At 43.5% G+C, this 15,193-nt stretch overlaps 1 protein-coding gene across 3 annotated transcripts in view; it reads left to right on the top strand.

Annotated features, from left to right (window-relative positions):
* Positions 1 to 14,951, top strand: part of LOC113156025 (myocardin-related transcription factor A-like) — a 38,403-nt gene extending 23,452 nt beyond the window's left edge. The window contains exons 1-18 of one of the 3 annotated variants that reach the window (XM_026350833.1): positions 61 to 78; positions 313 to 378; positions 4,645 to 4,700; positions 4,926 to 5,001; positions 5,555 to 5,716; positions 6,638 to 6,801; positions 6,918 to 7,055; positions 7,275 to 7,337; positions 7,829 to 8,013; positions 8,596 to 8,767; positions 9,340 to 9,699; positions 9,838 to 10,839; positions 11,353 to 11,559; positions 11,663 to 11,755; positions 12,278 to 12,418; positions 12,563 to 12,655; positions 13,287 to 13,347; positions 13,445 to 14,951. In XM_026350833.1, the coding sequence (XP_026206618.1) occupies positions 372 to 378; positions 4,645 to 4,700; positions 4,926 to 5,001; positions 5,555 to 5,716; positions 6,638 to 6,801; positions 6,918 to 7,055; positions 7,275 to 7,337; positions 7,829 to 8,013; positions 8,596 to 8,767; positions 9,340 to 9,699; positions 9,838 to 10,839; positions 11,353 to 11,559; positions 11,663 to 11,755; positions 12,278 to 12,418; positions 12,563 to 12,655; positions 13,287 to 13,347; positions 13,445 to 14,022 (3,558 nt within the window). In that variant the 5' untranslated portion in view covers positions 61 to 78; positions 313 to 371 and the 3' untranslated portion in view covers positions 14,023 to 14,951. Of the gene's footprint in view, positions 1 to 60; positions 79 to 312; positions 379 to 4,644; positions 4,701 to 4,925; positions 5,002 to 5,554; positions 5,717 to 6,637; positions 6,802 to 6,917; positions 7,056 to 7,274; positions 7,338 to 7,828; positions 8,014 to 8,595; positions 8,768 to 9,339; positions 9,700 to 9,837; positions 10,840 to 11,352; positions 11,560 to 11,662; positions 11,756 to 12,277; positions 12,419 to 12,562; positions 12,656 to 13,286; positions 13,348 to 13,444 lie in introns of those variants that run through there. The other 2 variants (XM_026350835.1, XM_026350834.1) reach the window with 2 other exon arrangements.
* The last annotated feature ends 242 nt before the right edge of the window (positions 14,952 to 15,193 follow it).

Here is a 15,193-nt window from a genome sequence, read left to right as displayed (position 1 = left end):
CACACCCTATTTGTACCTACCTCCTCTGTAGCTTCAGAAAAAGCACAGAAGAAGAAGGGAAATGGGAGTTTGCACAAGGTGCTACAGAGCGCAAATGCTCTTTTTGTCAGTCTAAATGCATCTGGGTTCCCTGCCTATTTTTTATGTTTTTTTTTTATCTAAATGTCGCAATTGGGCTGGGATCAGTGGATAATAAGACACAATAAGGACACTTTTAGAGCTCAGAGCTCCAACGTTGCAGCTTCTTTCACTTGCTGTGAGTGACTCTCTTCTCCTCTGTCTCCCCCGGTCACTCCCTCTGTCTTCATGCAGTCCTCCAGCTCAAACTCCAGCAGAGACGCACACGAGAGGAACTGGTCAGCCAAGGCATCATGCCACGTAAGTTGCTCCTGTACATAAAGTCATGCTGTCTGTCATTTGTCTGTGAATTAATTCATGAACATCCATATTGTGCAACTTCTATGACACATCGCCAGTGTGGCTGGGTCCATTTTAATATATACGGTTTATATATGGTTTATTTAATGTAAACACTACAGAAAGTGCTCAAAAGCTTTGTTTTTATTTCGTGTGTAGAAGATCTTAGTAGTGAGGCACTATACTGAAACCCACACAGACGACGGTAGTGCGGCTGTGTCTTTTAGTCTACCAAGTTTCCTGCTCCAACATCAGCCGGCATGTCAGACCCTGTCATACATAGAGTAGGTTGTTGTATAATTTCAGTACTGAGGTATGTTTATGACTGATTGATTCACATGCTTTTAATAGTACATATGTGGTTATCTATGTCTGCTATACAGGATATGTTAGTAAGTTGTATCGCTCTGTCTGCGTTTCAAATTAGAATATCTTCAGGGAAAACTCGTTTTGAATTTAGCTAGGTTTTTGCTGAAAATGTCAGTCCTAATCTAAATGTGGTATCTGTATGAGTTTGTACATTGTGCATGTGTCATATTTCACAGTGTCTTTACACCACTTAGTTATCAAATAGGACAGCTTCCTCTTCTGCTGTATCCACTTCCTGTTTCACAGTTCCGCACATCACAGGAGGCGGCGATAATCTTTTTTTAAACTGTTGTTCTGTTTTAATGTAGCTGATGATGGGCAGAAAGCACTAAACTTTTTCAAAACATATTCTTTGTAAAACCAAAACTACCAACATTGAGCCTCTCACCGTGTACATACCTTCTTTTAGACACTGTAGTGTAGAATAGACCTTCATCTTCTTGTTTATATACCATTACGTCTGTTTGCTGATGGAACTACTGATGCAGGATGGGCATTTCACCTCACTTAAAATGTACTTAAAGTAAATAACAATTTGGATAAAGAGTTTGGGTTAGCCATGAAAGATGGCACTGGAGTGGACACTCAGACGAAGAGCTTGTTGTAATGGACAGCATGGAGTCTCACCGTCTATCATTTAGTCGTTACATTAAATCTGTCTGCGTCCTCCTTATATAATAGGCCTCTAGCCAGGCCGTTAGCTGCAGTGGATCAACATATGCTGGGGAAGACAAAATAGACATAATGCAGGAAGAGAGAAGACAAGAGTTTACCATGTTCCAAGGTGATGATGTCCTTGAACACTTTTAATGAGAGCCTTTATTTTGACTGCTGCCTTAAGACACAGCAAGGCAGTGCAAAGGCTGTTTCAATGTCAAGGCCCTGCTGAATTGTAAGATAGTAAGGATCAAATGAAGTGCTAAAAAGCGAAGAGAGGAGTGCGCATCATTATTGATCGTCTGGAATCCTGTCATATACATTTTATTATCAGTTTCCAAAAAAACAGTTGTGTATGAATAATTCAGCTCATACGGTGATGGTGATGGCATTATTGTAAAATATTTTAATTGATACTGTAATGTCCTTCTAACCATGTTTCCAAGCAGTAGAGGAGACAGTGAGTGCTGGAAAGCTAATATAGGCTCAGTTCCTGCCATCGGGTTAAGTCCTCACACTGGTTTTGCAGCTGTAGGTGGTGTGAATGAGTAACTTTCCACTCTCCTCCTCTCTGTAACCATCTTTAAGTGTTATTGAGCAAGGCGTGCGACATCGCACCTGTGACTGTTGTAGTGTCTAGAACTGTTGGGTAAATGTGATATAGTGAAAAGATCATGCAGAGTATGATTTTGCTGGATCAGAAGGCAAAACTTGCCTTTAAATGTTTATCTAGGTACACTAGATAAACATTTGCCCTCAATTTGTTGCAAACTTTCTTTGAGGATTTGGTCTATCCTTGAGGATGATGTCACACAGTTGCTGCAAATTTATTGGCTGCACATCCATGATGCCAATCTCCCATTTGACCACCTCTCAAAGGTGCCCTGATTCTGGAGTTCATTTGAATACAGCAAACTTGTTGTACAAGAAACCAGTTTGATTTTGATTTCAACTTCGTGGCATGGCCAGCAGATCAGCAGATCAGACCAACCCATCTGGCGCCAAACATGTTCAAAGTTACTTAAATAAGCTTTCTAACCATTCTAATGCTCAGTTTGAGCCTCAGCAGATCGTCATGACCATATCTAAATGCACTGTTGTTGCTGCCATGCGATTGGTTTATTAGAAAGTTGCGATAACGAGCAGCTGAACAAGCGTAAGCAAGTATGAACAGTGGCTCATTGCTTTATAGTAAGTCAGTGCCCTAATAGAGTCGAGCGGGTCTGACCCACTACCCTAGTATCAGATACACAATATACATGCTGTTTTACCGTTTCTCTTCATTTCACATGAATAGAATAGTTGGCAGTCATAATCATTGCACAAGGATTCTGTGCAGAAATAACAATAAGGTGTCACCTATGTTACAAGATAGAGTTCATTAACATAAAAAACAGAGACACTCAGAGCTGTGAAAGTGGAGGTAGCTGGAGAGAATGATAAGCTGACAAGTGCATGTCAGCATTAAACATTAGATGATAGCAGAAGACGAGTGTTTCCACTTATTACTTTGGAGAGCACTTTTCAAAAACAGTTTTCAGTCTCACTGTTCATATTAATCGCTGTCCTTGATACTCTTTATATTTTATTCTCTGGCCAATATAAGTCTTAAACATTGAAGAGCTTATATCAATCTAACGTGAGAAGGAAGTAATATTTAGCTCTCATGCCTATTAGTTAATTGTTGGTGTTAGGGGCAGTATCAGCCTGACCAGTCGTCTGTTTTGTTGTCATCTTGACTGTTGGTTACGTTACAGCTGTTATGTAGAGCTGCTTCCTTCAGCGAGAGGGGTTGTAACATAAGAAATGTATTCCGTTCCTTCCCTGTCATCTGTGGCACACAGTGTACAGTGGACGGCCGACTGTTGCCAGAATGTCCACATTCACACACCCTTGTAAGAGATTTCACCAGCTCTTGACCAATCAGATGATTGCCATGTTACATCATTGTAACTGCCACCATCCTTCCAGCATCCTTCCCCAAATAGAGAGCAAATATCTTTGTTTGTGTCTGAATTGCTTTTCAGAACCCTCACCCCGACATGTAATATTTTAAAAGACTGTGCAGTTAAAGAGAAGAGCTTTTTCCTCATCAAAAGTACTGCACTTTCTGCTTCTGAGACGTGTTTCTATTTACACACTACAGACATTCACACTCCCACCCATACACTAGGTGCACACTGCATGCCTGAGTGCAGCAATGAATATAGATTCTTTTGTGTGCAAACGTCTGTTCTAATCTATTTTAAAGCTCTTTTACACATGACTGATCATCAAGAACTGATGTCCCACCTAGTCCCAGCTACAGTCCATCTATCAGAATGAATGCACACAGTGGGCCTTTAAAATAGTTTTTCTGCTATCTAAAGAGCACACCAACAGTCGGCGCACATTATAATGTTTTCTGTTTTAAACAACCATGTAAGCACATGTAATCTTCTCATTTTAAAACATTCTGAAGTTATGTAAGAGATCAAGCTATGCACAAGTAATGAAAAGTGGCACACGTAAAGGTTCTGCTATAATGATTTGGTTATGTGTTTTGGACATTTGAGATTCACCCAAACCTCAATTAGAGCCTCTTTGTGTGTGTAACACTTATTCATTGGCAGAAAATGTCTGAGTGCAGATTTGAAACCAGCTACTAACCTCAGATTGTGTGGAAAAAACAGTGTAATAACATGACTGACCACGCTGCTGGAGGAGAGTTTGGTTTCAGTTATTAATGAAGCTGCTGAGTTAGAGTTTGACAAAGCTCATAATTACTGTCATGTGGTTCTGTGAGGTTTGTTCAACTATTTGCTCCCGGAAAAGTAAATCCTCCGCCACTGACAACAACTCAAGACATCTTGCAGCTGCTTCGTAGTAAAAGCCACTATGATAATATGACTGTGAGCATAAGAACAGCTAAAGAAAGCATTTTAGTATTCTCAGTAATACCTGAGTTGCCTTCACTGCAGAAAAATGATGAGTAGCTCCTGCACACACAGCATGCTGCACAGGCCCATCGGCCTCAGAATGTGTGGTTTAGAATAGCACTTCTGTCCTATAGCTACTTCTGCTTTGACTTGGTCTTCTCGATAGCTGTATTTATTTTCACATTGTCATTTGCTGAAAGAAGCGTCAACACAGACGCATCACTGACTACGTGAGCTGCATTCAACTCCATGTTTCCCCACCTCCGTCCCTCTCTCCACACAGCACTGAAGAGCCCGGCGGCCTTTCACGAACAGCGAAGGAGCCTGGAGCGAGCAAGGGTGAGTGATTCCTGGTGTCTGTGAATGGATTTGTCGTGATGAATCTGTGTGGGGTAAAGTATTATGCATGTAGCACAAATCACAAAGCAGCATTGTGGCTCATTGCAGACACTGCTCAGTAACAAATGAAAAGGTCTTGTATTCTCACCCTTTTCCTCATGACCCTCTTTTTTTCCCCATCTAATCCCCCTCCATAATGTGCATGTCTCTTTGTGTTTCCCACAGACTGAGGACTATCTGAAGAGAAAGATCCGAAGTCGTCCTGAGCGCTCTGAGTTGGTCAGGATGCACATTCTGGAGGGTGAGCTCTTACCTACAAGCGGAACTGCACTTTTGGTGTACAAAGAAAGGCCTATGTTAGTTGAAGTTTATGAAAGTTCATTAAAAGGAACCACAGAGTAAGCAAAACAGAACCAAATACATGTCAGAAGGTTAATGTATAATTCCTGCTTTAGCTGTAGTTTGTTATAATTTTATACTGTACATGAAGTTTTAAATTACTGTGGAATGGCTCGGTTGAACGTAGTGGTTTAGTTTGTGGCAGAATAAGGTGGCTTTTTTTGTTTTTGCATTGTGTATGTTTCTGTTCAGTTATCAGCTCCATATAATGCTTCATTTATATTCTTGTAGAGGGTATTTACCTTTGTTTTAGTTTGCAGATAAAGCTTGATTTAAATTCAGGAAGTGTTTGAAAGTAACCTAAAATTCAGTCTCTGTGATCTTCAGATAGCCAGCTTCCTCTCTGTGTGGATGTGTTGAAAGTTTATGTCTTGTCAGGTGGTATAGTTATTGCTGTACATCAAAATGAGTCAGTGGATGAATACATGTACTTTGATCTGCTGTGTCAAATACAGAGACCTCAGCGGAGCCATCTCTGCAGGCCAAGCAGCTGCAGCTGAAGCGAGCACGACTTGCAGATGACCTCAACGACAAGATCTCCCACAGGCCTGGTCCCATCGAACTGGTTCACAAGAACATCCTGTCAGTCGCTTGCCCTCTGCAGCAATCACTGCTGGGTAACTGCACACGACTCATTCAAACCTACACATGAGTTTATACAGGGACAGCCTTAGTAGTAACAGCACTCAGCTCACTGCGTACAGATAAAAGCTAAACCAACAAACACTCTTTCAAAAATAAAATTCAGAGAAGTACAGCTGCTGCAGTCAGGATGGAAAACAATGGTTTGAAGTCACTGCCTTGTTGTTGTAATGTGATGGTGCTAACCACTACACTGAATTGCTGCTTTGTAAACAGCTAAAACAGTTTGTCCTGACTGAGTTTGCACATACAGTAGTGTACAGGTTACAGACTTTAACATTCAACATCACTGACAAACACACGAGCAGGGTTCATGAAGACCACAGGACTCATCGAGGTCTATTCAGACCAAACTGAGTGATGCTCTCTAAATTGTTTGTGTCCTTACATCTGAATATGGGGAATTATGTTGTACTCAAGTTAAAACATGTCCACTGTTATCACTGAGTTGCAAACAAGCCGCCTCAAACAATTTTGATTGGCATTCTAAACACACCTTTAGCTGTGTAATTACAACATCTGGGTATCTACAAACACTTGTAATGCATTCTTTTAGAGGAGTGTACGTGAACACGGACCTCTTAGTAACTACAAGTTGCATCACTGTCCCATTAAAAAATAAACCACACAACAGTTACAGAAATTATACAACAAGTATGTTAGGACATAGCATGTTTTGAAACTCTGCAGGACTTTAAGTCTTGTGATTGAATCATCACTGTTTCCCAATCTTCATATTTGAATTTGACTGTTACATATTGTGAGGAAGTCTTGAATGTCACTGTTTTTCTCCTCTGGCCATAGCAGCTGTGAAAATGGTTTAATTTTTCACTCAGCAAACCACAAAACGGTACCACTAATTTCACTACACTGAAAATATTTCTGCTCCGTCACAGATTCTCCAAAGGGAGCAGGGGGAGAGAGCTCGTCCTTAGATGAAGACAGCAGCGATGCTCTGTCGCCAGACCAGCTCACCAGTCATGACTCTCCCCTGAGTGCTGTCCCTCAGCTGTCTCCCTCTGATGTGCTCACCCACAATGGGGACATTTCTCCCACACAGGTATCAGGGTGTCATTTAAAATAAAAAAATAAAAAAACAAGATCATGAGATTAATAAAACTCAGTAGGTGATGGATAAACATGATCACACCAATAACCAGAGTCAATTTTCCTCAGTTCCTTGCACAGCCCCGTCCTCCACCTCCTCCACCAGCCCCCCAGGTCAATGGGTCCGACTCGTCCCCAGCGCCAAAATTGGCAAATGGAACAACGGTGTCTTCAGCAACCTCCCGCTCTACCACTGGACAGATGAAGGTGCGCAAATGCTAGTTAATGTCCGCTCTTTTCATAGACAGTAACTGAGAGTAAGTTCGTTTGAAGTTACACATCCTGTAGATTTGATCAATTCTTAATAAATGTGAAGTTACCCTCTATTCGGGGAGCAGCTTTAACAGGTCCACTCATCTCTTCCCTTTCATTTCCTTACTTCTTCCTCCCTGTCCCCATTTCATTTCTAACGGTTTGTCCAAGCAGGCTAAGACGAGTTCAGAACGTCCTCCACAGAGACCTAAGAAACCAAAAGACAACAAACCCAAGGTGAGCAGGCATTTAAACAGGCACTGAGTTATAGATCTGATAGTGGGAACAAAACACTAACAGATCCGATACTACACTTCTGTTAAATGGCAATTTTTTGTTCACTCTTAAAAAGAAGTTATTTGATTAGATTAGATTAGAAATGACCAGTTAAGGGGCTGTGGTTTTGGTGTCAGTTTCTGTAGAACCAGAGGGATGGCTTTTCTCTGAACTTCAGATTTTGACATTTAACAATAAGACAAGAAGTAATCCTTCATAGAAAAGGAAGAGATACCAATTTCAGAAACCACACTTGCTACTTGCTTTTTCTTGAACTTTCCCTTTAAAGTTACTGAATGTACATCAGTTTTGAAAATCTACAGAATGTCAAGTATCGATGTCTAGAGAAGCCTAGACGAGAGCAAAACAAGACAGCAGAACTGTCACTAATGAACACTGTTAAAGTATTAAAGTGTAATTGTCCTTTAAATTTCCTTGTCATTTGTGTGCAGGTGAAAAAGCTAAAGTACCACCAATACATCCCTCCAGACCAGAAAGCAGACAAGGAGCGTCCGCCACTGATGGACTCATCTTACGCAAAGCTGCTCCAGCAGCAGCAGCTCTTCCTGCACCTGCAGATCCTCAGCCAGCAACAGCAGCACTACAACTACCACACCATCCTGCCCGCCCCTCCCAAGTGAGTATGAAGCATGACTCTGTGCGCATGTGTGCCGTGTGGAAGTGAGGATGACTGACTGCAGCGGTTTTGTACAAAGGGGAAGCAAGCTCGAAAACCTTGTTCATATGCTGCAGAGTCTGTAGGCAGCTTTCATTATGACTTCCTGTCTTCTTCCAAACTTTCTGCTGTGGCTTTTTATACTCACATTTGTGGTTTTGGGGCAAGTATACTGAGCCCGGAGTTTAAAGTTGACATAAAGGTTGCAATTGACCATCAGTCCCAGCTACTTTAGGTTTGACAATCAACTTGTGTAACTTGTGCTTAGTTTTCTGTTGCAGTAAACGGAAAATGCCAGTGATGAAAACTACGTGCTATGGCTTTGAGTTAGTTTAAAAAAGTAGTGATCAGGTCACAGTCAGTACATTTTGGATAAAGAAGGAGAAGAACATAACAACTGTGATTCAATTTCAACAATGCAGGTGTAAAAATTCAACAATATAGATTTCTAAAACTCAAACGGTCGACAGCTGATAGTAATTTTCATTGTATGTGACCTCTTTCCCAACATTTGCTATTTATACATTTTCTGTCTCACCCCAGGCCTCTCACAGAGCAGCCTCCCACAACCAACTCTGGGCCATCTCCTTCCCGCAGCATTCCCACAACGACAACCACAGCCCCCTCCAATCAGAGCGGGGCAGCCCGTCAGAGCCAAACTGCAATGGGAGGAGCGAAACCAAGCACTCTACCGGCCAATCTGGATGAGTTCAAAGTAATTTAAGCTGACTAATAGTCCATTTGCTCAATTAATTTTTTCTAGCAATGTCAGGCCTTGCTGTTCCTCCACAATTACAGGTGCATCTCAACAAATTAGAATTTCATCAAAATGGTAATTTATTTTAGTAATTCAGTTCAAAATGTGATATTTGTATATTATATAGATTCATTACACACAGAGTCATACATTCCAACTGTTTATTTCTTTTAATTTTATAGATTGTGGCTTACAGCTAATGAAAACCCCGAATTCACTATCTTAGAAGAGAATATTACATAAATGAAAAAGAGGATTTTTATAATACAGAAATGTGCAGTATAGGCACTCAGTACTTGGTCGGGTATTGCATTTAAGCGGTGTGGCATGGAGGGGGAAAATAAAAATAAGCATAATTTTCTAATCAGGTTTGTGAACCCCTTCAATAAATCATGAGACATTAGGGGAACTAATGTTCCACTGAACTTTGAACTTTTAATTCCTGTCCATAATGTATCAGTTATGTTGTTCTCTTTTACTCTGAGTCAGTCCCTGCTTTATGAATAGTGCTCTGGTTTCTCATCCTCCAGGTCGCTGAGTTGAAACAGGAACTGAAATTGCGTGGTTTGACTGTCTCGGGCACCAAAAACGACCTCATCGAAAGGCTCCGCAACTACCAGGAGCAAAATGGTGGCGCAGCCGCGGTTTTGAAAAATGGCGCATCTCACCCCAGCCAGCAAGGCGCAAACATGGCTACTAGTACCATAACATCCTCTCTGGCCACAGCCACCACACCCGAGCACCCAACAGCTGCAGCAGTTCCTGCGAGAGTCATGCGTTTTGGCAGCACCAGCTCCAGCCCGCCAGTGTCACCGACGCCATCAGAGAGGTCGTTGGCTGGGATGAGTCCAGATGAGGCGAGCTGCAATGGAGACTTGTTTGGGGAGATGGTGAGACATTTTAATGCCATTGTTATATAATTGTTGCATGAAATGAAAGGTGAAATGCACATTTCCCTTCCTCATATCTTTGCCTGACATCCTGCTTTTGTTTTGTTTGTTTGTTTATTTGTTTTTTTGGTTCTTCAGGTGAGCTCTCCTCTGACCCAGCTCACCCTGCACCCATCTCCTCAGCACCCGTCAAACATCTCTCCACTCTCACAACCTCTCTCAGTCAAAGAGGAGATCCAGAGCTCATGTGGCCTGTCTAGGTCTTTGTCCTCCTCAGGCCAGCCAGAGCCCCTGCCATGCTTAGGCCTGGACACATCTGCCTTGGACAAGGACCAGATGCTCCAGGAGAAAGACAAAAAGATCGAGGAGCTGACAAGGATGCTGAAGCAGAAGCAGAGGCTGGTGGAGACCCTTAGGTCCCAGCTCGAGCAGGGCAAGATGGCAGGTGGATTATTGGTGGAGAAGGAAGGAAGTGAGAAGAGCAAAACTAACACTCTGATAAAAGCCTCGGCCATTCAGCCCCCAACGCTTCCTAATGGTTTCGTGGTGAAGATCAAGAAGGAGGTGGAACTTGAGGAAGGGATGGAGGGTGTAACGGAGGAGGCCCAGGCAAAGAAACAGCCCCAGCCCATGCAGTGCTCTCAGGAAACTCTGTTCAGGCTGCAGCAGATTCATCGGCTCCAACAAGCTGAACAGCAGAAACGGCAGCTACAACAGCCCAAACTGCAGCAGAGTCAGAAAGCAACAGAGGCTAAATCAAACCCTCAAAAGCAGCAACAGCAGAGGAAAGAAGCTCAGATCGTGCTGCATCAGCAGCAGCGAATCCAGCAGCTCATCATCCAGCAAACCAAACAGAAACAGCTTCAGGCCGAGCAGAAGTTAGCACAGCAGAAACTGGTCCAACAGAAACTCGCACAGCAGAAGCCGGTACAGCAGAACCAGCTGAAACAAACCCAAGGTCAAGTTCAGCAGAGCCAGCAGAAGAACCAGGCTCAGCTGAAACAGGTTCAGGTGCAGGTCCAGAACCAGACAGTGGTGAGCCAGAAGCCTGCAGGGAACCCACTCCAGCAGAGGAAGCAGCTGAAGGCTCATCTGAGGCATCATCAGAAACAGCAGACGACAGCTGTCACAACACAACAGGTACATTTCCAGCAGGTCCAAATGATCTAACACTGCAGCACAATGCAGATTTTCTTACTGCACAACACAACAATACAAATCACACATCTAACTGACTGAGTAATAAGTTATAAGTTAAGGAAAAAAGAAACTTTTCACTGCATTTTCACGCCTGCCTCAGTCAGTCTGGGTGAATTAAACTGCAGTTTGTTTGGGCCAGTCTGAGCGCAGCAGTCTCAGTGGAGACCCTTTAGTGGGTGTGGTCTTGGTCCAGTTCCTGGTACTTTACAGAGTGCGAAGAGGTGTGGGGTGTTTTCAGGATGTTTTCACAAAGCTCGTTCAGCATTGAGCAGAGTTTTGCTTGGTATAATGCTGAGACAGTTAGTACGGTTATGAGTGGCAATAGTGCCGCTGTTCCATGCCCCCGGTGCTTTTAACCAGTGAGTGGACTAAGCTATTGTCACATGATGCCTGTTGGTTCAGTTGGCTTTGTTTGTGTGAAAAAGCACCCTAATGTTTGACGTGTGTTTCCAGGTGACCCCAGTCTTAATCAATCAACAGAACGGCACTCAGATTCACACTCAGGCCATATCATTAGACCTCCTTAAGGCCAACGGGGCACCAACACTGGTCACAGACTCTAACGGCAACCACTACCTGATCGCACTTACCAGTCACACCACAGACGGACAGAACGGAGTGTCGTCTTTGGCCAAATCCAATGGACGCATCACACTGCAGGTACAGTTTGACTGAATGATCATAATAACACAAGATGTGGTGAAATATGTATCTGAAACACCCTAAACTTGTTTTTTAACCTTTTTTTTTTCCCACTTGTCAGAGACTGCAGTCGAGTCCAAGTAAACTCCCCAGCACTGACGGCCAATCAAAAGAACAGACCGAGGCTGTGTCTGTGAGCCAACCAATCAAAAAGGTGCAGCCCTCACTATAAAGCATGTTTTAAATTCCTTTTTTTATTGTATCTGTTTTTGTTCGCACAATACCTGACTTATTTCTTTTTTAATTCAGTGTTGATTTTCTTCCCTTTTTGTGCTTGATGTGTTTTGAAAGAACTAATACTTAAATGATGTCTATTATAATTTACATGATTGCCAATCATCATTTTAGTTAGATTGGCTAATAATTGTAATGTTTAGTCTTCAGCTTGTCAAAGTGTCTTAAGACACTGAACCCCAGATTGTTTGAGTGTAAATATGTTGCGAAAAAAACATCACTTTGGACAAATAAGGTTCTGCTGAACAAATGTAATGAAACTTAAAATAGTGCAACTGGTCTGTCTCTTTCAAGCAATAACTTCTTCCTGCCACACGGTGTCGCCACCAACATAGTTCAAAATCCCAAACTGTGTCAACAGCCAATCATCATTGAGGATTCAGCTTATTCTACAGCACGTTCTACAATCTAAACAAGTTTTTTCCATGTCTGTACCCCCCAGGGACAGAAGTCGGGGCTGCATCTAGACACAGATGGCGTTTCACAGCCCAGCATGTCAGTCACCGCTCCTCCAAACCTGCAGCCTTTCTTTGGCGACGTGTCAGACAGTGAAAACCAAAGCAACTTAATCTCATCTCTCAAGGTAACACCAGCATCTCCTCTGCTCCTCACAGCCCCCACCCTCATGTCGCCTCCACTGCTCAGTCTTCACCGCGTTACAGACTTCATTAACCTTTTCTCCTTGTTTCTTCTCTCATTTCATCTCTTCGTCACTCCATCCTGGCAGAGAGAGGAGGTGTGTCCGCCTTACGACCGGCACACACTGTTCACCCCTCCCTCTCCCAAACCCAACACCTCCCTTCCTACTCAACGCTCCAAAGTATGTCCTCCAGCATGTCTTTCTTTTCATCTCTTCTTTAGTTGGTGTTCTTCTTTTCGGACTTTTGTGTTTCGTTGCTCATTTTACTGAAACATTCAGCCTCTCGTGCTCTTGTCGTATTATCAAACTGATACCTTCTTGTTACCACCGTCTTTTTGTGGCGTGTTGTGTATTTTTGGTTTTGGCCTTGTTTCTTATTCAGCCTCCTGCCTAATTCTGGTTGTTTACATTTTCCAGAATACTTTCTGCCGTCCCCACAGAGGTGTTAAACTTGTTACAATCAGATGTGGAATATTTGCAGGCAGAAAAAGTAACTTGTCCTCATCTTGATAATTATTATTTTTTAGTTAGAGCTCATACAAAAGCGTAATAATGGAACTGAAACTCTGTTTTATTTTTAGCTTTTTAGATCAGTGGTTCCTCAAAATGTATTAACTTTCTTACGACAAGTGAGAAACAAACATCACTGCCAGTATGTGATGTCGTCAACATCTGGCCAGTTATGTACTGACGTATGAAAGAATAAACCGAGTGGGCCCCTAAATGCCAAGTTTATCTTATGTCAGAGATGGTGTTTGTGTTTGAGTGCTGCTCTGTCCTCTGTGAATAATGTGCTCCTCTCTGTTCACAGGAGAATAGCATGAATAGCCAGCAGATGGACGACCTGTTTGACATCCTGCTTAAGAGTGGAGGTAATGAGCTGCTGTAAACATCGAGAGAACAACGTCACCCGTCTGTTGTTTCCAGTATTGATGACGTTTCTCTTGTTTTCTCTCTGCCCTCCTCCAGAAATCCCCGGCTTCAAGGCCAACCCAGACCCTTCCCTTGCCCCTCTTCACTCTGACCCGCCCTCCCCAACTTCTCCCCCATCTCCCCTCCACCTTTCCCCTCCCACCCCTACAGAGTCCCTCATCTCCCAACAGCCCTCTGTGGGAGAGCCCTGCTCAGGCAGTGGGCGCCTGGAAGACTTCCTGGAGAGCACTACGGGTGCCCCTCTGCTAGGCGTGGAGCCAGATGGAGGCCTGACTCTGATCGACGACCTCCACAGCGAAATGCTGAGCACGCCCAGCATCCTGGACCACCCTCCGTCCCCCATGGACACATCCGACCTAGGCTTCTCCCCCCATTCTACAGGTTTGGACTTTGGCGACCCCACGTTGGACAGCATGGACTGGCTGGATGTCTCCATGGTGGGGAGCGCCAGTGGCGGGAGCGGAGGCAGCGGAGTAGGGAGAGGAGGGGGAACAGGTGAAGGGGATGGGGGGACAAGTCTGGCACCACTGGCCCCGCACACTCCACCGAGTGTGTTCTCAGCTGATTTTCTGGACAGCACAGACCTGCAGCTGCACTGGGAGTCATGTCTGTAGCCCTTCGCACAGATGGACACGCGCTTGCTCACACTGTGTACAGGCTCTGTCTTTACTCACGCACATACAAAAACCTTCTCTATGCTGTCTCTACCACTGCGGGGGGCCACTGGCACATACAAACATACACAGACACACAGTTTGCTCCATCTTTAACTGGCTGTTACTGTATGCAGGATGAAAAAAACATAGAAATGGGAATGATAGAATGGAAGTGAACTTAGTGGGACTGAAGTGGACTTTCTGAATTGTAACTCTATGGGAATCCATACAGCAGACTGTAGAATCCCATTTCCCGAGTCCTGACCTGCATTATAACCAGGTTTTTTAACATTAACATGAACCAGCAGGAAACTCCACATGAGAACTGTCAGTGAACGTGTAGTCGGGCTCCTCGAGATAGCAGAGTGTGTGTCAGTGCCTCCTAAACTTTGCACTTATGCTGAATCTGATTGGTTTAAAGGGGGTGTCCAGGTCGACAGCTGATTCCTTCGCGCTGCGCGGTGAGTGAAAGGCACCATGTGTTATGTTCATCAGCTGAGCCGTTGATGGTGTGACAAGAAAGGCAGCTGTTGGTGCCTCATCACCTCACCGTGGCAACCTGAACCACCCCACCCGCACTAGTTAAAAATCAACCATCATTGGTTGGCAGTTGCTATTGAAATGAACCATATCACTGGCAACAGTTTGAATTGAAGCCTCATTAGAGGTTGCGTATTATTGGTAACATTATGGTAGACCACTATGTATTGCTGTATATGGGGTGTATATTATTAATTGTCCATATGACTATTTTTCTTTGCTGGTTGCTTTAGAGTCAAGCTGGCCGGCTGGGGAACATAGGGTGAGGGCGGGGCTTCCAAAATATTGGACCTTGTCATTTTTTTAAAGAAAAAAAGTTTAAAAAAATAAACATACTATAAAAACTCTTAAGGTGTTCTTGATTTTTCCTTTGCACATTTCACATCAAATAAACACGGTCTGTAATCTGCTGATCACATAGAGAGCAGCCACATGAGGGCGGCATCGTAAAGACCCAGCTGCTTTGAACCATAGTGCAAGTCTGCAGCTGATCAGGTGTGATGGGGGATCTCACACTTCCAAACAGAAACAGTCACTTTCTGTGCAGCACCTGAGGATCATACATGTACTTTGAGTATCACTTATGTGT

The sequence above is a fragment of the Anabas testudineus genome, chromosome 19, assembly GCF_900324465.2.
Source record: "Anabas testudineus chromosome 19, fAnaTes1.2, whole genome shotgun sequence".
NCBI lineage: Eukaryota > Metazoa > Chordata > Actinopteri > Anabantiformes > Anabantidae > Anabas > Anabas testudineus.
The sequence above is the reverse complement of the archived record's forward strand: the minus strand, read 5'-3'. Positions and strand labels throughout refer to the sequence as shown.